Below are 21,656 nucleotides of genomic sequence, written 5' to 3' on the forward strand. Positions count from 1 at the left end.
CATGTCCTCTCTCACCATATCCATAAACCTTATCTAAGGCTTTTCTCTTTTCCTGTTACCTGGTAGCTTCATCCTTAGCATCTTTTTCCCAATATACTCAGCATTCCTCCTCAGCACATGTCCAAACCGACGTAATCCTGCCTCCCTGGCTTAGTTTCCAAACCTTCCAACCTGGGCTGACCCTCTAATACTTATTCCTAATCCTGTCCACCCCCATCACACCCAGTGCAAATCTTAACATCTTTAACTCTGCCACATCCAGCTCTAACTCCTGACTTTTTCAGTGCCACGGTCTCCAACCCATATAACATAGCTGGTCTCACTACGCTCTTGTAGACCTTCCCTTTCACTCTTACTGGTACTAGTCTGTCACAAATCACTCCTGACACACTTCTCCACCCACTCCATCCTGCCTGTACTCTCTTCTTCACCTCTCTTCCACACTCACCAGTACTCTGAACTACTGATCCCAAGTATTTAAACTTATCCACCTTCGCCACCTCTACTCCTTGCATCCTCACCATTCCTCTATCCTCCCTCTCGTTCACACACATATTCTTAGTCCTGCTGACCTTCATTCCTCTTCTCTCTAGAGCATATTTCCATCTCTCCAAGGTGGTCCCCACCTGTTTCCTACTCACACTACAGATCACAATGTCACTGCAAACATCATAGTCCACGGGGACTCCCGTCCGATCTCATCTGTCAACCTGTCCATCACCATTGCAAATAAGAAAGGGCTCAGAGCTGACCCTTGATGTAATTCCACCTCCACCTTAAACACATCCGTCACTCCGACCGCAGACTTCACCGCTGTCACACTACCCTCGTACATATCCTGTACCACTCTTACATACTTCTCTGACACTCACGACTTCCTCATACAATACCACAACTCCTCTCTAGGCACCCTGTCATATGCTTTCTCTAAGTTTACAAAAACACAATGCAGCTCCTTCTGACCTTCTGTGTACTTCTCCATCAACACACTCAGAGCAAACATCACATCTGTAGTGCTCTTTCCTGGCATGAAACCATACTGCTGATCACTAATCATCACATCACTTCTTAACCTAGCTTGCACTACTCTTTCCCATAAGTTCATGCTGTGACTGATCAATTTAATCCCTCTGTAGTTACTACAGCTCTGCATGTCACCCTTATTCTTAAAAAAACTGTACCAAAACACTATCCATTCCTCAGGCATCCTCTCACTTCCCAAAATTTCATTAAACAATCTGGTTAAAAACTCAACTGCCATTTCACCTAAACACCTCCATGCTTCCACAGGTATGTCATCTGGACCAACAACCTTTCCATTCGTCATCCTCCTCATATACAGTCTTGCATATGGAATTAGAAGAATGCAGGAGGCCATGAACCCCAAGGCTTATAGTATTTGCCTTGCAGATAGCAGGGTTTTTGTAGTAGTTGACAAATGAATTTGTTTTTCCGGCGTGAAGAAAGCCATCTTGGAAGTTGTATACAAGCTTGCTCCCAGGAATATAATTTGTTGACAGGGTACCAGGAGTGATTTCTTTTCATTTATGGTGTACCCCAGACAAGTTAGCACCCCTTGTACAAAGGCCTGATTCAAAGGTATGTCCTGGCTTTCTGCCTGAATTAGACAATCGTCCGGTTATGGGTATATTTGAATATTTCTTTGCCTGCAAAATGCAATGACTGGAGCTAGGCACTTTGTGAATACCCTGGGCGCAGTAGATAAGCCAAAGGGCAGTGCAGAGAACTGATAGTGCATGTAGCCTGCTTTGAAGCATAGGTATCTTCTGCAAGATTCCCTGATTGAGATGTGCAGGTATGCTTCCTTTAAATCTAGTGTTGCCAACCAGGCATCTTTGCCTAGCATAGGGAGCAGCTGGTGAAGAGTTAGCATCTTGAATTTTGGAAGCACCAAAAAGGTGTTTAGAGTAGACAGGTCCAGGATAGGATGCCATCAATTGTCTTTTCTGGGTACCAGGAAAAGTCTCAAATATAAACCTTGTCCCTTTTCCTCTTCTGGTACCAACTGAATAGCCCACATGCTTGAGAGGAAGTACTTGCTTTAGGGCCTCTGCCCACTGATTTGGGGGTAGATCTGGCCACCCGCTTGGTGTTGGTAACGTGTGGAAGTGAAATCTGTATCCCTGGAAAACTATATTTAAAACTCATTTGTCTTGGGTAATCAGTTCCCATTTCTTGGCATGAAGCGCAATCTTTCTCCCCAAAGGGGCAGTCAGTGGAGAAGTGCTTGGAAGTTTTAATAAGAAGTCATTGAGACAGTTTACCATAGGGGAGTTTTATTACTCCCAGATTTGGAAGTGGAGGACCCCCACTGCTTAGTCCTGTGTGCACCCTGAAACTGAAAACTGGGAGCTTTTGCTGGATCTGGGTTTGGACTGAGAAGGTCTGGAAGAGGCAGGAAAGGACCAATTCTTGGAAGGCCAATGCCTACTAAACCTTGGCGGTTGCAATTGTAAAAAATCTAACAGTTTGCATAGATTTAACTTTTTCCTCCATCTTTTTAAGAACTTCTTCTGCCTTGTTGCCAAACAGGCAGTCCTAGTTTAAGGGAGCATCCAGTAATTTCACTTTAACATGATCTGGCAAGGATTGCTCCTTAAGCCAAGCAAGCTTTCCAAGTACAGACCCAGTTACAGCAGCCCTGCAAGATGCCTATAGTGAATCAAAACCACATTGCAAAGTATGTTTTCCAACTTGTTCAGCTGAATGTAGTAAATCCTTATTTTCAGCACAATCAGGAATCAACATAATTTTCTGTTTAAGCAATCCAATAATATGCCGCTGATACTTGTAACACATGAAACTGGCAGTTTGAGGCCCTAATGGCCAAAGTTGCAGAAGTGTATACCTTCTTACCCCATCTATCCAGCGCCCTGGTGTCTCTATTAGATGGGGTAGGATTTTTGGCAGTAGTAGCTTTAATGCCCTTGAGTCCCTGTGAAATGGTCTCAGGATAAAGAGTAGAATTTTTAAAAAGGAAATTGAGAGAGTCAGGGACCCTGTAATATCTATCAGGTTTTCTGGGAACAGGAGGTAAAGAGCCAGGGGCCAGGCTAGATTCTGAAAAAGCAACAACGTCTAGTACAGGAGGTATGGCTAAAGGCCTGTGCTGGGGCAGGAGTAAGAAATCCCTAAGCCTCTTTTTAGAATCAGAGAAATCCTGACTTTCCCAACGAAAATGCTCCCTGAGAGTATGCAAGGTTTCACCAAGAGAAATCCTCTAGGGGGAAGCAGAGGGGAATAGAATCCTCAGCATCAGAATCCTCATAGGTAGAGAAGCGTAAATCCTGGTCATCAGAGGAAACAGAAAATTCAGTATCCTGGTCAGAAGTATCATAAGCAAACTCAGTCCTAGGTCTCAGAGGGGGAAGGCTGGCTTCCCCTGATTAAAGTAATAAGGTCTTCAGCCATTCTTATTTGTTTTTTAGGCATAGATGCCTGACCATGCAGTCTGGGCATCAGTTTTCTAAGCATGGTTCGAGTTTTAGGTCTTGAAGAAGAAGATGACATCTGTTTAATACGCAAGTCAGTAGGCCTAAATACACCCTCAGAAGCCAGTGCCTGCACAGCGGCTCCGAACCCATCCAAGGTAGAGACATCAGCAGGTTCCACAGTTGAAGCATCGCGGCATCCTGGACTCCGAATGGGTCTCAGTAGAGGCCTATGAATCTGAAGTAGCAAGTATCAGGGGCTACGAAAGTGCCTCACTGAGTACCGGCGAACTGGCGACTGGCTTATGAGAAGCGTAGTTGGCAGCTTTGGACCTACGCGGCCTATGTCTTTATCTTTGCATTTTTTCGGAATGTCGGTAGTCAGATGGCTTAGCGAAGACACAACGGGATAATTGAACAGAGCACCAAAATATTTAGAAGCGAAAATATACCGACTGATAGTTCATGGTTTAAATAAGGCCCAAAACCGACAGCGAGTTAAGTCGTGGTCAGGGCCTAGGCAAGGAATACAGTACGAATGAAGATCTTTATGAGGTATTTGCTTTCCACAAGTAATGCAATTATTTACTTTTACTGACATCAGTTAAGAGCAAGAAAAAGTTTCTCCAATGGGGTACTTAGCTTTTAGTTGAAGACTTCGGTTCTGAAACTCGAAAATGAAAATTTCCGGAGTCTGCCGACCGGCACTTGCAAACTGATTCTGCTTCGGGCACCACATGGTAAGAAAGACTGATGTGATGGCGTTGGCTGCATGCTTTATACCCCTAACAACATGACATCACGGAAAAAGGGACAGCAACCGACGCAGGACCCAAGGCTTTGTTAATCAGGCCGACTGAGGGCCACTGCAAGCAGATAACCCAAATGTGACGACTGCAACAGTGAAACAACAAGAACATCTGAAGATGCGAAAGACGTTGTTGGTTTGTGTTGAGTATCGGTAGTGCGAAGAACTTCCTCAGAAGCTGGTGCCTGCTCAGTGGCTCCAGAGCCATCCATGGTAGAGACATCCGCATGATCCTTAGTCGAAGAAAAGTCTCTCGGCATACCGGACTCTGAAAGGGTCTCGGTAGCAGTCTGCGAATCCACATTAGCGGGCATCAGGGGCTGCAAAAGCGCCTCACTGAGGACCGGAGAACTGACGACTAGCTTAACGGAAGTGTCATCGGTAGTTTTGGACCTGTGCAGTCTGTCTTTATCCTTATGTTTTTTTGGAAGAACGGTAGTCACATGGCTTACTGAAGCCATATCGGAATTAGAGGACTGAGCGAAAATATCTAGCTACAATAAGGGCCCGACAACATAGTTCTGGTGTTGAACAAAGCACAAAAGCAACAGCGAGGGACGTCGTGGTCAGGGCCTAAACAGGTGACACAGTAAAAATGAAGTCTTGGTGTGGTATTTGCTTTCCACAGGTGAGACAATTGTTAACGTTTTATAACATCGGTTAGAGCAAGAAAAAGGGATTCCCAAAGGGGTACTTAGCTTTAGAAGACTTCAACATGAATTCGGAAACGAAAACTCAGGTAGTGGCCGACTGGGACTCATGCGAACTGCTTCTGCTTCAGGCTCCTCAGCAATAAAGACTGATGTAATGGTGTCGACTGTCTCAATGACCTGACATCAGTCCTGGAGCGACAGCAACCGACGCAAAAATACTAAGCCTCTGGTATTCGGGCCGACTGAGGACTACCCCTGGCAGGATAACCCAAGTGTGATGACTGCAACACTGAAACACAAAGAACATCCTAGAAAGACAGAGCATGAGAAGATCACTGTATCCACCAACTCATAAGCCACTACTCTTTTGATCCCAGACAGAACAAAATCAGTTCTTGCACCTATATCCATATTTTAATCTGTTTGCTTTTCCCTTCATTTTCTTCCTTCCCATCTGTCTATAAAAAGAACTTAAGCCAATAAAGTATACCTCTAGATGGGTCCTGATGAAGTCCTTAAAATTATGGAAAGATGTTCTATGAAAAATGAAGCCTGTGCAAAAAAAAAATAAAAAAAATACGAAGACAGCAAACAGAGAAGGAAGACAAATTACATTTATAACCATAAAATCATAAACAGGACATCCAGAAATATAATAATCCAATGGAACTCGGCATAAATAATGACGAAAAAAATCTATATACAATTTTCAAAATATATCAAGAAAAGGAAGCAACGGAAAAATGAACTTAGAACAAAAAACACAAACACATACACAAGACTATAATTTACCAATACAATTTCTAAAAACAGATTCCACCTATCTGCTGACACATAGATAACATAGAACTACAATAAAACTAAACTAAAATAAAGAACATTTTTATTTTTAAAAACAGTAACATGAGGAAGATTTTAAGTTGGGTCAGACACAGTTTACAGCATGACTGCTACGAACAAGTCTGCAGTATAAGAGGAAATTATTGCCAAGACACTGTGGGCCCTTTGCCAACTGCAAACATCCTTTCACTCGTGAATAAATGAAGCAGGTGGGGCGGGGGAGGTGTAGGCAGGCTTCTCAAACATGTAGAAAGCAAGGTTTTCTTAACACCAGGAAGAGACACAGCTGCAACCTGCCTGCAAAGAGGGAACCACACTTTATAAGTATTCTAAGGCCAAAAGGAAAAAAATCAATTCTGGACAATTCTGCAAAGCCCATTCTACTTCTAAATTAAAATCAAACTAAATACACAATTATCTGAAAACAACTGAAATAGAGTACTTAGTGTTTTAAAAAAAAGCTTTTCTGGGTTGACCAATTCTAAAAGGCAGCACAAGAGATTTCTAAATGAGAAGAAACATGGGACAGGAAACAAACATCTGAAATATAGAGCTTTTGTAAGGAAAGTGAAAGAAGAAAAAAACACTGGCACATGTATGGAAGGAAATATGGCATATGGCCAACAATCCTTGGCAAATAAGGAAGGACAGCTTTAAACAGCTACACTTTATGCTAACTCTCAACTTTCTACTTGCAATGCTCATTTGGAGAGATTTTCACTTACTCATTTGTACTGAATGGAGCGGCTAAGTGAAAACCATTACAAATTTTTTCAAGGAGAATTAATAATGCAAAATGCAAAACAGCTGATTTTCTGCCCTGCCTGTACATATCAGAACTTTAAGAACAGCCGTGTAACTCGGTGAGATGTACAAACGGATCAGCTTTATTCTTCCAAGTATCTACATAAGCATATACTAGCAAAAATCTGCTACAAGTTAAAGTTTGCAGTGTTTCACCCTGTAAGAATGTAGCTTCTGATGCAGCAGAAGAACTGACTGCATTCTCCAGATGGGAATCTAATGTAAAAGGGCTCAATAATAAAAAATTGTTTCAGATTCATCGTCCAGTTGAAAGTACAGTCGCAGGTGTTAACCACATAACGTACAGCTAAAATCCATGACCTTAAAAGCTCAATAATGCAACTGCAGCTTTTTTCCTCCCTTCAACTACTTTCTGGACGCCATTTAAGATCTAAGCTTGTTAAACGAGTAGTACATTACAGAATACCAGAGAAGGAATTTTACTGGGCAAGATGACTATCTGCTAATAAAGGTGCACAAAAGCCAGCTAGATGTCAGAAGTAAATTCCAGTGACTGCAACAGTTTGCAAAATGGGAATCATTGGCCCACAGCATAATTATTCTGCCTTTTTTATTTTCCTGCTAATAATTACAAAAATGGATACAGACTACATTTTTCTGGATGGTATGATTTCAGATTATATGAGGCTGTGCTTAACATGTACACAGTAGACAGCATATTTCTGCAGCTAAAGCTAATGAGTTTACAGGAATTGAAGGTGTTCGACCTGAGCACAGATCCTACAACCCCTCTCAACATGTTGGAGAGCAACAAAAGTGGCCTGAGCTGGGCAGCCCTACTGATTTTTCTGGTGATTATTCCTACTATTGGGGGAAACATTTTGGTTATCCTAGCTGTTTCCCTGGAAAAGAAGTTACAAAATGCTACCAACTACTTTCTCATGTCTCTGGCTGCAGCAGACTTACTGGTGGGGATGTTAGTTATGCCTATAGCCCTACTGATTATTCTGTTCAGTAAGTACACGTTATATGTAAATTAATCACAATGCTGAGACAAATGCTGACTAACCAAAATGTCATTACTGCTATTGTCACTTGATGGGTCAAACTGTTAGTCTTATAAATGAATGTAAAAATGCATGTAGACAGACGCACACATTTTATTCTGGAGAACTTCAGTTATTCGGGACTTAAAAAGTTGCCTTAGCAAGTCAAAAAGTAACTCCCAAGAAAGATCCAGAATTTCATTTTCAGTGCTGTCCTGAACATAAAGATATGATGTAGAAAAAACAAACTTGATCCACTTCTTTAACACTGCTATTCACATACTAAATTTTGTGGTGCTTTGCTTTATCCTTTAGTAGTTTAATCAGAAGATAAGTGTTGTTGTTCTCCCTTAGACTGACTCGTTGCACATAATCTTTTAAATACTACTAAATTAGTTATTTGCACAGACTCAAACTGAAGCTCATGTTACAATCTCAGCAAAGTTTACATTTCTTGTCATGGAAACCAGTTACACTGGTATCCTGAACTTGAGCCAGTGTAATAAAATAAAAGCTGTTATTTTGTCACAAGGTTAACCTCTTGGTACAGTACCCCCACCTCCCCCTAACATTACCAGGGGGAGGGGTAACCTAACAAAAGGATATGCATCTTACCACAATTATTCAGGCTTTCCACTGTGTTAAACATTTTATAAATGTCAATTAAGAGGGACAGCTAGCAAGCTTCAACACTGTACCAGATGGTACGCGTAATCAAGACCAAAAATAAAGTCTATGGATAATACAAGTCAAGAGCAGAGTGGTCACACACAATATTAGTTTATACCAAAGGATGTACACAAAGATTAATGCAAGGCTGAAAAACACTAACTTTAGGATCATGTCATGAAGAAGGCAGAATTAAGAAGGCATCACTCCAATTTCAAAAGCCTTACATGGTGGTCAATACAATGAAATGCAAAAACTGCAACTGAAAGTCCTTTCCTCACTGCACACATGCATGTTGTGCAACTGAGCAAATAGTTAACCAAACCAACTCTCCTAAGCCACAATTAAACAAGCACTTTGGGCCCTATCCAACTGGTATGTTATTTAGGTTGTAAAAAAGTAAGCTTGCAGGAAAAGAAGGTGCTTGCCCTGAGCACAGATCCTATAACCCTTCTCCCCACGCTGCACACTCATTTTTCTAATGATCATTCCCTGCTGTTGGAAGGAACATTCCAGTTTTCTTAGCTATTTCCCTAAAGAACCTACAATATAAGCAGAAACTTTACAGGGTAAGGCAGGACTTTGGACTTCACATGCTTTAGTCCCAGAGCAGCACAAGGTCCTCCACAAGTGGCAGTGGGTAGAGAAATTACTTCCAAGTGTAGTCTGCTGGTTTCATGAGTTACCTGCAAACTTCTAGAGTTAGATGTCGTCTTTTCCTTCACTCATACAATGTGGAAACATAGGCTGGAAGAAACCAACCTAACCATGCAGTCTACACCTTGTCCCAACAATTACTGATCTACAAAGTAATTGGGAATGTGGGAACCTTTAATTGTCTTATGGGTGGGATTGGCTAATAAAAATAAGAGCACAAGACTGCAGTATTTTCTAAGGTAAAGTTCCAATAAAATAACTGTTGTAAATTTAAAGGGAGACAGAAAGTAACATTTTACTGAAACAGTGCCAATCCTTATGAATATTCTCCCAAGACTGAAAGTAGAACCTAAAGCAAAAGCAGTGCTAAATATTAAACTGTAACAGCACAACAGGCAGGGCACAGCGGGGAGACTGTAGGATGAAAAACAGTCTATAAAGACAGGGCATTCGTGAAAAACAAGTCAAATTACCCTAGCTGGAGTCTGCCTGCCACAGTAGATGCTCTGCTCCTAAGTCACTGCCAAACGAGATTTGGCTAGCAAGTCTCAGTGTGGAGGGCTAGCTGAATGAGTATCCATACATTGTCTTCCCGAATCAAGGCGAGGTCACTGCCACTGAAGGGTTGACCCCATGTAAAGCAGCAACCCATGGAGTACACACAATATGATAAGACCGTGCACAACACCTGCTCATGTATGGCAGTGAAAAAGTGGAAGCCACTTCATAGCACTGCATCAAGTACCACACAGAGTCACATACAAGTATATAAAAGTAAAGCCAGTCACTGTGGTAAAGGTTTCAGACAGTGCTGTGATGCAGTGATAAAAGGGACTAGAGTAGGAACCCAGAAACAAGAGGTTAAATGCTGTCTGGGTCAACTAAAGATTAGTTGTGTAAAATCTTACCATAACCATAGATGTCATTCTCTTCTATGTTGCAGTATTCTTACTGTGGTATCCGCCACCTCATGCAACCCGAACGTCAGCTCCTACGCAAAAGCTCAAGCCTGGTTGCTGCTAGTGCGTGTGACGTCACATGCAGGAACATAAACCAGGGGACTTAAATATGACGTCTACATTCACAGAGCTCAGAACTGACTGCCCAGTCGGACAGTTTAGGTAGTGGCCAAAGATGTCTTCTAGACAGGTGAAATCTACCTATTTGCCCAGTCTGACCCACGTCTAGGTAGTTCCCAATGATGCCCTCTAGACAGAGAATGTCATAAGGGGGTAGGTGGAAGGGAAGGAATACTGCAACATGGAAGAGAAGGACATCTATAGTTATGGTAAGATTTTACACAACTATTCTATGTCCTATTCTCATATTGCAGTATTCTTACTATGGGAGAGTACCACAGCTTAAGGAAGAGGAAGGGTGGAGGAAGAGGAAGCAGATTTTAGGAATCCCTGCATGATTGCCCTTACAAACCCTACCTTGGAAATATGGTCCAGTTTGTAATGTTTGGTAAAGGTATGTACCAAGGACCAGGTGGCTGCCTCAGGGATGGAAGTAGTGTCCACACTTTTGAGAAAGGCTCCAAAACAACCTACAGCTCTTATAGAATGTGCTCTGATCCCATGAGGTAATTGTTTCCCATGATAAGAATAGCAGAAACAGACAGTTTTCCTTATCCAGCAAGAGATAGTTTGCTTGTACACTGCCTTGCCCATGGCCCTGGGATGAAATGACATATTAGACTTTCTGATGGTTTTAGTTTTGTTCATGTAAAACCTTAGCTGCCTGTGGACATCCAGGGAATGTAGTATTCTCTCTCTGTTATTTTTAGGAGATGGAAAATGGTGGGTAAATGAATGGACTGGTTTAGTGATAGCTCACTGACCAGTTTGGGCATGAAGGAGGGGTTGGTGCACAGAGTTACCCTGTCCTTGTGGAAGATAGTGTAGGGTAGAAATGACATAAGCACCTGTAATTCTGAAACCCTTCTGGCCGAGGTAAGGGCTGGCATTAGGACTGTTTTCCATGTGCACATCTGTAGGGAGGCAGAGCTGGCGGGCTCGAATGGTGCAAGTTTCTCTAGGATATAGTTTAGGTCCCAAGGTAGCGGGACAGGCTTCTTTGGTGGCCTAATGTGCAGTACCCCTTTTAGGAATAGTTAAACGCCCAATATGGAGAGAAGAGGGGGTTCCAGAGGTAAGCAAGCAGAGAGCACATAAGTGCACCTTCACTGAAGAGTATGACAGGTCTGATTTTTTTGAATTCTCACACATGTGAAGACTAGGGGAACATCCACTTGAAAGGGGTCCCTATATGTCTTTGGAGTCACCATTTGGATAACCTTGCCCATTTAGAAACGTAGGATCTTCGGATACTGTTTTTTTCTGGTCTCCTGCAGGATAGATAGCACATCCTCACCGTTACCGGTGTCTGAACGGAATGCAAAATAGAACACCCAGAGGGTTAAGCAAAGCATCTCCTGGTAAGGGCAAATGAAAAATCCCTTCTGTTGTGTGCGCAGGTCCACCTTGTGAGGCAACTTGTGGTGATTGCCTTTGGCTAGAGAATGAAGTAGGGGGAACCATTGCTGCCTTGGCCAATAGGGGGTCACTAGCAAGATTTTTTTTGCATGTCCCTCCTGATTTTTAGGACGACTTTCTGAATGAGAGGGATGGGAGGGAAGGCATACAGAAATAGTCCCGTCCATGAAATGGTGAAGGCATCCACTCTCCAAACTAGTGGAGGGGGATCTCCTTGGCACAGAACATTGTCTGTTCTGGGGGGAGGCAAATACATCTACTTGAGGTGTGTCCCATTGGTGGACAATGTCTATACATGTCTGTGCAACATCCACTTGTGATGCAGAGAGAATGATCCACTGCGACCATCCGCCTGATGGCTGTCCTGGGATGGGATGTAGATTGCCTGCAGTGAAATGTTTCGAGAGGCTAACTCCCATGTCTGCATTGCTAGCCTGCAAAGTAGATAAGACTTGCCCCCCCCCCCGTTTGTTGATGTACCACATTTACAGTGGTATTGTCTTTGAAGATTTGTAAAGGACCTGGCCTTCATGAGTGGGAGAAAGGCCTGCAGAGCCAGGTGGACTGCAGTCATCTCCCTTAACTTGATGTGCTTTTACTGGAGCGATGGCTCCCATAAGGCTTGTACTTTGAGGCCATTCATGGTTGCTCCTCAGCCTAGATCTGAGGCATCTGCGTGCATTAGTTGAGCTGGAGTGACTGTCTACAGAGGTAGGCCTGGGTTTAGTTGAACCTGCTAAGTCATCCACTTCATTTCTGACGTTAGACATGGCATGGCATGGAAGGAAGGATATCTGAAAATCTAGTGGGTTGCGGTGTTGAGACCACACATTCTTCAGGAACCACTGTAACTTAATGTGTAGTCTGGCTAGTGGCAGCATGGGGATGGTGGCTGCCATTAGTCCTAAGAAGTGCATGAATTGCCTTGCTGATAAATGGTTGATTAGGAGTTGGTCCTGGAAGTGGTTGACCCGGGAAGTTATCTTGTCCTGAAGGAGAAAGGCCTTCAGTAGATCTGTCCTTATTCTGCAACCCAGGAAGGATTTGTCCTGTGCTGGGGAGAGGGATGACTTTTGTAAGGTCGAGTGTAAATCCTAACCTCTGCAGCAGAGACATGGAGAAGGACAGACAGTTTTCAGTGAGTGTTCTCCCTCTGCAAGGATGAGGATTGTCAACTAGGTAGGGGTAGATATGAATGCCCTTGGTCCTGCAGAGACCCCTGGTGCAGTGGATAAACCAAAGGGCAAGGCAGTAAAATGAAAGTGTGAACAGGGTTCAGCAAAGCATAAGTACTTCCTCTGGTTTGGGTATATGGGGATGTGGAGGTAAGCCTCCAAGTCCAAAGTGGCCATGAAAGCTTTGGTGGCAATAGTGGAAGCAGGCTTTGAAGGGATAGCATTCTGAAGGAAGGGACCTTCAGAAAGAGGTTTAGGAAGGATAAGTCCAGTATGGGCCTCTAAGGTCCATCCTTTTTTAGTACCAGGAATAACCTGGAATAGCATAATTTTCTTTCTTGAAGAACGGTAGAACGGGTTCTATGGTTCCCTGAGCATGAAGGCCCTGAATAATGTGAGGGATTAGGTGTAGTTGGTTCCTGGGGGGAAAGGGTATGCCTAATGGAATGTTTTTTTTCTTGCCAAAACATGAAGTATCCTTTTTCCACTATTTCCAGGACCCAGCAGTCTGAAGTGACTTCTTTCCAGAAGTGAAGAAAGTGAGAAAGGCAGGATAAGAGGGGGAGAAGCTGGTTGAGGCAGTCACGCATTATTATTTCTGTCCTGAAAGGGCTGCCTGTTGGAGGGCTGAGAAGTGGATGTCCTAGAGGAGGTTTGTTTCCTGGCCCCTTTTCTATGTCTGGAGGATGAAGAGGTAGCTGGGGCAGGGCACTCCTGACAAAGGAGGTATTTGCAAGAGATTTCCTGAAAATTTTCGGTACTGGGGAGACCAGTAAGTGTTTCAGGTCTTGGGAGTTCTTTATTATTATTCTTCTTCTCCTGAAGGCTTTTAAACAGGCCTGCAGACTGTTGAGTATTATCCAGGGGTGCATCCAAAATTTTTGTCTTAAAGTCTTCAGGTAATGAGGAAGTAGGGATGAAGCCTGTGATACCAAATCGAGAGCATATTTCATCATATGGGTCTGGTAATTAATAGCACTAAATGCTACAGTGGAAGAGGTATACATTTTCTTTCCCAGCCTGTCCATCACCTTGCTATCCTTGTCTGAAAACATAAGTGATGAGGAAGGAATGAGTCTTGACTGCTTGTCAGGGGCCACTGCTACCACAGCAGGGTCTGCCAAAGGGGGTTTTACAAGAAATTTGTGCTCGTCGGGGACCTTATAGAAATGATCAGGTCTCGGGAGCAGGAGGTTGAGAATCAGAATTTTTTTTGAGGCTGATGCAAATGCATCTAGGTATGCTGGAATCACCGGTGGAATGGGTGATGGGGAGAGGGATTCAACCTGGAGCAGCTCAAAATACCTTTTTTGAATTTCAGTCATCTGCTCTGTATCCCATTTAAAATACACCCTCGTTTTTCTAATAGTTTCTCCAAATTTAATGTCCTTGCAGGGGGGGGGTCTCCCTCAATGGAATCCTCATCTGGGGAGTAGTAGTCCAAGGGAGAAGCTATTTGGGATGAGTAAGTAATGGACTCATCTAAGGAGGAGGCTTCTTTCTCCTGGGAGAGGGTAGGAGGGATAGAAGTAGCTGAGGCAGGCCTGCGGATTAGTACAGGCAATGTGGGTGTTGTGGAGGCTGAAGACCTAAGGGCCATGAAGGCCTGCAGCAAGGACTGTGAAAAGGACCGACAGTCTGATTGTTCCTCAGAAGGAGCAGACAAGTGCTTAGTCTTTTCTTTCATTTTTAAAGGAGTTGATTTGGTAGATACTAAGGGCCTAGTGTTTCAGGGATCTGGCCTATGGAGGAGGATTTGGAATCCAGGATTGTTGATAATCGTCTGGTGGAGCCTGGTTCCCCCTCTACTTCGGCAACAGCAGATGTCGGAATAACCCCTGTGGACGCGCCTACCAGTACTTCGGAAGCAGCTTCGTCGAGGGTTGTCGCTGAAGGTACCGGTTATAGCAGACGTCCCTCAACCCCTACATTAGCAGTTGGCAGGGCATCCGACGAATGAGGAGCAGAAGTGGTAGGCCTTCTTTTTTGGTGGTTCCGCTTGGGCAACAGACTCCTGATCAATTCGTAAAGCTAGCTTCTTTAACCACTGGTTCTCAAGACATAACTTGAGGGCAGCCCAACCAACGCGGCAGATGGTACAGGTGGTAAAAGTGTTGCCAGCCTAAACAGAACAAGCAAAGTTCATGGGAGTCTTTGTGCAGGATTTAACATCCGCATCTACATTTCCACTTCTTAGCGGACATCGGCTAAGGAAACAGGCAACAACCTAAGCTCAAACATGACAAAAATGAGATTTCTCCAATGGAGTACTTAAACTTTAGAAGTCTTGAAGAAGAGGAGCGAACCTGATGTTCGACTCGGCATAAAAAATGTTTTGAGGTCTGTGTTGCAGATGTCACATTTAAGGCCCCTGGTTTATGACCCTTCAAGTGACATTCCACTCACCAGCAGCAACCAGGCTTGAGCTTTTGCATAGGAGCCAACGTTCAGGTTGCGTGAGGCAGAGGATACCACAGTAAGAATACTGCAACATGAGAACAGAAGGACATCAAAAGATACATAAAGATTTTAAAAAACACCTATCTCATTCTTCCCCACTCTAATGCACTTAACACTTCAAAAGTTCCACACATGGCAATTCCAAGCAGTCTAACACACATTCATATCCTCACTGCTATGAAACAAACCCTTTTAATTATTACTAACGTACAGGAGCAGCACAAGACTCAGCTATAAGATCTCTACCAGGTTCCAGGATTCGATTCTGACTTCTACTCAAAGTCTGTGTAAGGATGACATGTGCTCCCTCCATATTTACAAAAACATGCTACTCAACTGTTTACACTAAATTGCCACAGACACGCACACAAACACAGTACTTTGACCCTTGTGGCTGGGGTTAAGGGACCAATCCACTTAACGGTTAATGATTAATAAAATACACACTTATTAGGTTAACAAATGATAAACTGCAATACTCCAGGCTATCATATGGATGCAATTTGCTTACATCTACAATTAGTAAAACAGAACACTTTATGACTTTAAGCTTCAAGCTGAAACAAAACCTATCAAGCAGTTAACTTCTTCCAACGTTTAACAAATCCTTCTGAATACATTATCCAAGTGATTTTCAGATATGTTAACCCTAATCAACTGTGCCTAAAACAATATTACAGTAATGGCTACTAGGTTTTTACTTGTTTATCTATCCCCTCTCCAACATCAAGCTCTCAACTCTCATATCCAGTTTCCACTAGCAAAGTTCCAATGAATAACCGCTATTAAGATGACCCTTAACCTCTCTCGAGAGACTGCAGTCCCAAGAGCCTCTGCAATAAGCTGGTGTAACATTCTCCCTATCAACGCATAAGCCATACTCAGCTGTACCAGTCTCAACAACCAAAAGTATAATTCTGAATAAAACTCACAAAGACAGCAGACCACAAATTTCATAGGTCATTTCAAGTGCAGTAGTTAGTCTTGTAGGGATGGGGCCACATGTTCTTAGCAATGTGCGTTTAGGTAACACTGCCATTTAACCACACCCATACATATTCCGTACAGAAAAAAATGCAAATAAAACCAAGCAGGATCTTTCATGACTGCAAAATGAAAATGTTCATATCACTATTAATTATCTTCATAAATTTTTAATCTAGATAAACAAGTTACATCCCAGTACATCCACAACTATTTAAGCATACAGCTATGAACTTAGGCTGACTGGAACTATGCCATACTTGGTAGTGCAATGTCTAAATGACACTACATACAGTATGGGATTATTCAAATCAGTACAACTGACTTGCAGCGATATGTGACATGCAATGCAATACAGTTTACTGGAATGTAAAACAGCATTCCAGTAGGCTAAATAACCTGCCCACATATACTATCTCAAAGGCCATAGAACACAGGTGCCAGAAGTATGCCATAATTTTATGGAGGGCAGCCAAGTTTTATGGCCACTCAACTCTTGTGCACGGCTTCTGCTGCTGGTGGGTGGTGCAGGTAGGTTGAATGAAGATTTACAGTCATTTCTTATGTACTTGCCTCCACCCTCCACAGCCACACTAAGATTTTCATTTAAATACCTCTGGGTTCCAACACTATATGCAAACCAGGCAGGAATATCACACCATAACCGAACTATGGGAATGTCAAACTTACGAATTCTAATGGGAATGCTCACTTGAATTAAACATAACTTGGCACGCCAGCAGTGAGATTCTGAGGAGTTACTGTGAGTTATCAACTGCTCCATTATGCCACGATAATCCTTGGGGTAGATGGAGTAAGCAGAATATTCACAATGTGCTATACCACCAATCAGCAGTACTACACTAAGGAAAATTGGATTCTTCATTAAGTCAACCAGGTTGGTGAAAGTGGCACATAATGTCAAAATGTTTGCAGGTTAAGGCTCACATTAACAGAAGACAATCAGAACATAACTCCTTGGGTCACCCCAACATCCACGCTTGGATTAATAAAGCATAGAAGTCTTCTGGCCAAGCCATAGGGCAAGATAACATCTCTCTAGGGGTGGGGGGATGTAAGGATACAGCTCACATTGTAGCCATCTGCATAAAAAGCAGAAATAAAGGAGTGCATCACCTATTCTTTGAAGCAACATGTGGAAGATGCTCATCAAGAAAATACAAGACTCAGTACAAAATGTCTCAACAGCCAACCACATGTAAAAAAAAAAGGGAATGTAACTCTTAACAAATAAGAATTAATAAGGTATGACCTTGCAATAAGTAAGTTAATAAACCTCAACAGCAAAGAAGTATCACAAGCATACTACTTAGGGTGTGTTAGTGTGTTGAGTATTATTATATTTGTGTACTGAATCTCGCATCACTAAACCAGTCACTGAAATAAGCTTACTGAAAACTCATTTTGTAGAACCACATCTCATAGAAAACTTCAATTAGTGCAAATGCACTTCAAATTTTTTTTTTTGCAGTGAAAGCTCCTTTTAACTCCTTACATGTAGAAGACCACAACACCCCCTCACGTAAACACTAATTTCATTCATTGTAGCACAATGCTGGAATTAAAAACGAGTCAATCACTGCTAGTACACAAATATAAAAATCACACTAACAGCTACTGTCTTATACTAGTCCACCATTTTATATGAATTGTGATCGAGTGAAATGTGATTTCAGTGAATTTTTGTCAGCAATTTGTGAAATGAGATTCAGTGAAATGCACCATCACTTACCTATTAAATTGTTTTTTCATGTCGATGCTTTGCAGTTTTAGGCAATTCACTTTATATATACACACACACACACACACACACTTTGTATGCGCACCTGCATAACTACTAAGATCACTCTGTGCACACACAACAGACAGTGTAAGGTGCCACTGTAATATCCAAGTGCAGTGTTTAGCCACACCTATGTTAACACTACCCAAAAATACATTTCTGAATATCAGCAAACTACATCCCAAGACAATCAAAGCACAGTAGCCAACTTTCAAGAGATAGGACCATACGTCCCACATACCTTAAGAAAGTGCTGTTTAGAGAACACTGCTAGTCACCTTAACCAGACAGACACTGCAGAGAAGTACAAAAATATACTACTCGTGACACTTTGGCAGTAAAGTGAATATGCAAACAAGCTTATAATGTAGTTCTTTTCAGACACTTTACTAAGTTGGTCCTAAGGATCACTGCTGCAATACATTCACAGCATGAAAAGACTACGCCCAGCAATTAAGTTATTTTGACCCTGAAAATGGGTGGAAAATTACAGCACGACATACTGCAGTGGGAAAGCTAACCCTGCTTCTAGATCAGGCACCCCATCCTCCTGGGAATTCACATGACCGCTCCTGACAAAGGGATACTTAAAGAAGCCAGAAGCTGCTCTGACCAAAAGTTGCCTAACATGCCCAGTCAGGACCCTTCCTGACCTGTCATACCAGAAAGTGTTGGAGCTAGTCAGATACATGGTGAGGGTTTGCTTAACCTTGAAAGACGCAAACAAATGCTCAGTTTGTTCAAAAGGCCTTGGCTCTGCTGCTACTACCTTAACTGTGCCCATTCATACCATGTAAAAATGTGCATGTGCGACCCTCCCCCCTTTGTTTCCAAGGTTGAAGTACAAAACTGGTAAATAGGTAAAGTGATTTAGAGATAGCTCAGAGGTATGCCTTGGGTGTAAAAGTCTATGTAATTTCTGTGTACAGCAGATACAGGCTACCTTGGCACAAGAGTCTGACAGAACAGCAGTGCAGTGAATAGCACTGTCACCTCATAGCAACAGGTTCGGTCCTCAGCTGGCATTTCATCTGTGCAGAGTCTGCACATCCTTCTTGGGGTCACGTGGGTTTACACACTGTACTCCAGTGTACTCCCAAGCTCCTTAAAGACATGCAGGAGGAGGACAGTTGGCTAAATTGTCAGTAAGTGTACATATATGTGTGTGAAAGATATAAAAGAAAAGCCTGCCAACCTACTTCTGTTTACTACTTGCCTAATAAATTCTGCGGAAGGTGAAGGCTGTTCATAAGATTATCATAGGAGTCTGATTCAACTCAACAATGGATGCCTGCAAGAGACTGCAGGGGGAAGATTTTTCAGCTTAAGCATTTCTGTTAATTTCTACTGGCAGATACAAAAGCTTCTTTAATATCGTGCAGTTCCCCCACACCACCACTGTGAAACATCTAGGTAGCCCAATGTAGACGGTCCATGTCAGAAATAGCTTCACTGTTATGTCAATGAAGACTGGTGGCTCAAGAGGAATACATGCAGAAACTAGAGACATTCACTTTATAAAAGACTAAGACATGTCTTGTTTAAACACCTCCAAAAAGTGGTGTAAAATCTGGGAAATGAGGCAAGAGCTGGTGACCATCTCCCTTTTCTCATACTAATGTGACAATCTAGTCAGTTTAGAAAAAAATTACTTCCTGGTGTGTGGTACTTTTTGCTTAATTAAAAATGTCCAAAACATCTGGTAAGAATACAGCTGCACAATATTAGCCTGCAATCTTTCAAGCTGTGAAACTGACACTGAAGGGTGCTGAGTCATCATGAGCAGTGTCGCCCCCAAGTGAAAGACCTGCAGTGAACTGAAGAACTACAGGTCCCAGGTTCCTCTGTTGCAACATGCACTAAAATGAATAAACCAAACCAGCCTTGATAAAGACCCTGAACTTAAAACAAACATATTCTTGAGTAACTGCATTTTCTTGTACGGTCCAGAAAGGCTTCTCTCTCCAGTAATTGTTCAAATGGGATGGCCAGTTCCCTAGTGATGGTGACTTCTAAGGAAGTCTGCTGGCAGCATATATAAAACTGTTGGGGCACGATGCATGTCATCATCGTCAGTGTGCACATGTGCTATAACTGTGATTTACAATTTGTTGCTCCGCCACATCTCTGCTGCGCTGTATGACAATGGTGGAGTGCCCCTGACTATCTGTCACACTGGATGTCCATTATTTCCTTTAAGCAGATGCGTTGCTTCCTCTGCTTCTACACCAAGTGTTCCTTAAGTACTTCCACTGGAGATTCTTTAATGCGAAAGATTCTAAAATACCACCTAATCTCCCATCAGGAATAACAGGCAGACAATACCTCTTCACTCCTTTCCCTCCCTGGTGGGTTCCTTCAGTGCCAGGGCTACTACTAGAACCCAAGTCAGCTGAAGCACACTCAGAGCTCCATCCCTCTACATCAAAAACCCAGCCAGAGGCATCTTTTTTCTTGGATAATGACTTTAGAGGATGTACTCTTTTCCAAGGGAGACAGACTACACAGCTTCAGTATCTATAATGGCCCTAGGATTAAGTACTGCTGAATAAGATTTAGGCTGGTCCTTTTTGCACTAAAGAAGATTCCCAGACTCTTGGAACATGGCAAAGAGGACTGCACTAAATAAGAGTTAAGGGTAAATATGGACCCTTTTTAGTCTTAAGCTGGACAAACACTGGAGCCCTGCATTTGGTGATGACTCTAGGTACACTACAAAGGCCAACTGGCAAGGAGTTGAACTGGTACTGGAAGTTTTCAATCTGTGGAAATGCCTGTAAGTACCGTAATAGAAGACACAAAGCTAGAATTATTCATATCACATGCCATAAAGAGTTGTCCATTAACACAGTTAATATCCTGAACATTATACTGTCAACTTGTCTAGACCCAACAGACTGAGGATGAACTTCTGCTGGTTTTCCCTTTTTAGAATGACAAAAAAAAAATCAGGTAATGCTCCTTTCCCCTTCAACAGAGGGGCCGTTGGGACTGCTTTTCAGTCTAAAACTAGCATGAAATGGGGAAGGTAAGATGCAACAAATGATCACTTGGTGAAGGGATGCCCCTCAAATGACAGAAGATGAGTAAACTCTTCTTTTTTAAAATGGGAAGTCCTCTTGACAGTTCAATGGCACAGAGGAATAATGCCCTGATTACACCCCAGATGACCTTGGTTTGATTACAGAGTTCAGGAGATGAAGGAGCCAAGTAAGGAACAAGGGAATAAATGGTTAACACTGGCTTGACTGAAAATTGGCTTCCACTCTCCAGTTAATGAAGACTATAACAACCCCTGGTTCTTTTCTTGGCACTAGTTTAAAAACTTTTCCATTTACCAATTTATGATGATAGCAAGTTGTCTTGCCTCCTTTAATACCTGCTGCAAAAAAGTTGCCTAAAAAGGTATTAAGATTTTATCATTCAGACAGCCAGTTATATTTGGTTGGGGTCGTGATGTATCAAATACCCCTGGTATTGTGTTAATAGATTCAGACTGGTAAGAGACTTGTGGTAATTCGAGAGCCACTGTTGCCTGGGTTGTAAGGGAGCCACCACAACGATTTCTGAGAGTCCTTCTGAATCTTCAGAATGAGCTTGTATATTAGTGGAGAGAGTAGAAAAGCATACAGGAATATTCTTAGGTTCATACTAGGCTATCTGCCCTAGGGCATTTATAAGCCTAGCCAGATTGTGTTTGGCTTTCGCCACCCATTTTAAATTTATTTTGCTATGCCCTTTTTCGAGGTTAGTATACTGTGCCTCTGTGTAACAGTGACACAGAAGTGATACCCGGTGTAAACCTATGATCTCCCATCCACTCATCAAGGTTCCTCTTCAAGAGA

The 21,656-nt window shown here is 42.6% G+C and overlaps 2 protein-coding genes across 2 annotated transcripts in view; one reads left to right on the forward strand and one right to left on the reverse strand.

Annotated features, from left to right (window-relative positions):
* The window catches only part of PSMD1 (proteasome 26S subunit, non-ATPase 1), a 2,664,479-nt gene that overhangs the window by 1,011,096 nt on the left and 1,631,727 nt on the right, over positions 1-21,656 (reverse strand). The gene's annotated exons all lie outside the window — the stretch shown is intronic.
* Positions 6,013-21,656, forward strand: part of HTR2B (5-hydroxytryptamine receptor 2B) — a 136,512-nt gene continuing 120,868 nt past the window's right edge. Inside the window, exon 1 of the mRNA XM_044070689.1 lies at positions 6,013-7,532. Within this exon, the coding sequence (XP_043926624.1) occupies positions 7,217-7,532 (316 nt within the window). The 5' untranslated portion in view covers positions 6,013-7,216. The remainder of the gene's footprint in view (positions 7,533-21,656) is intronic.

The sequence above is a fragment of the Protopterus annectens genome, chromosome 4.part1 (genome assembly GCF_019279795.1).
Source record: "Protopterus annectens isolate FY-2018-M chromosome 4.part1, PAN1.0, whole genome shotgun sequence".
Classification (NCBI taxonomy): Eukaryota; Metazoa; Chordata; order Ceratodontiformes; family Protopteridae; genus Protopterus; species Protopterus annectens.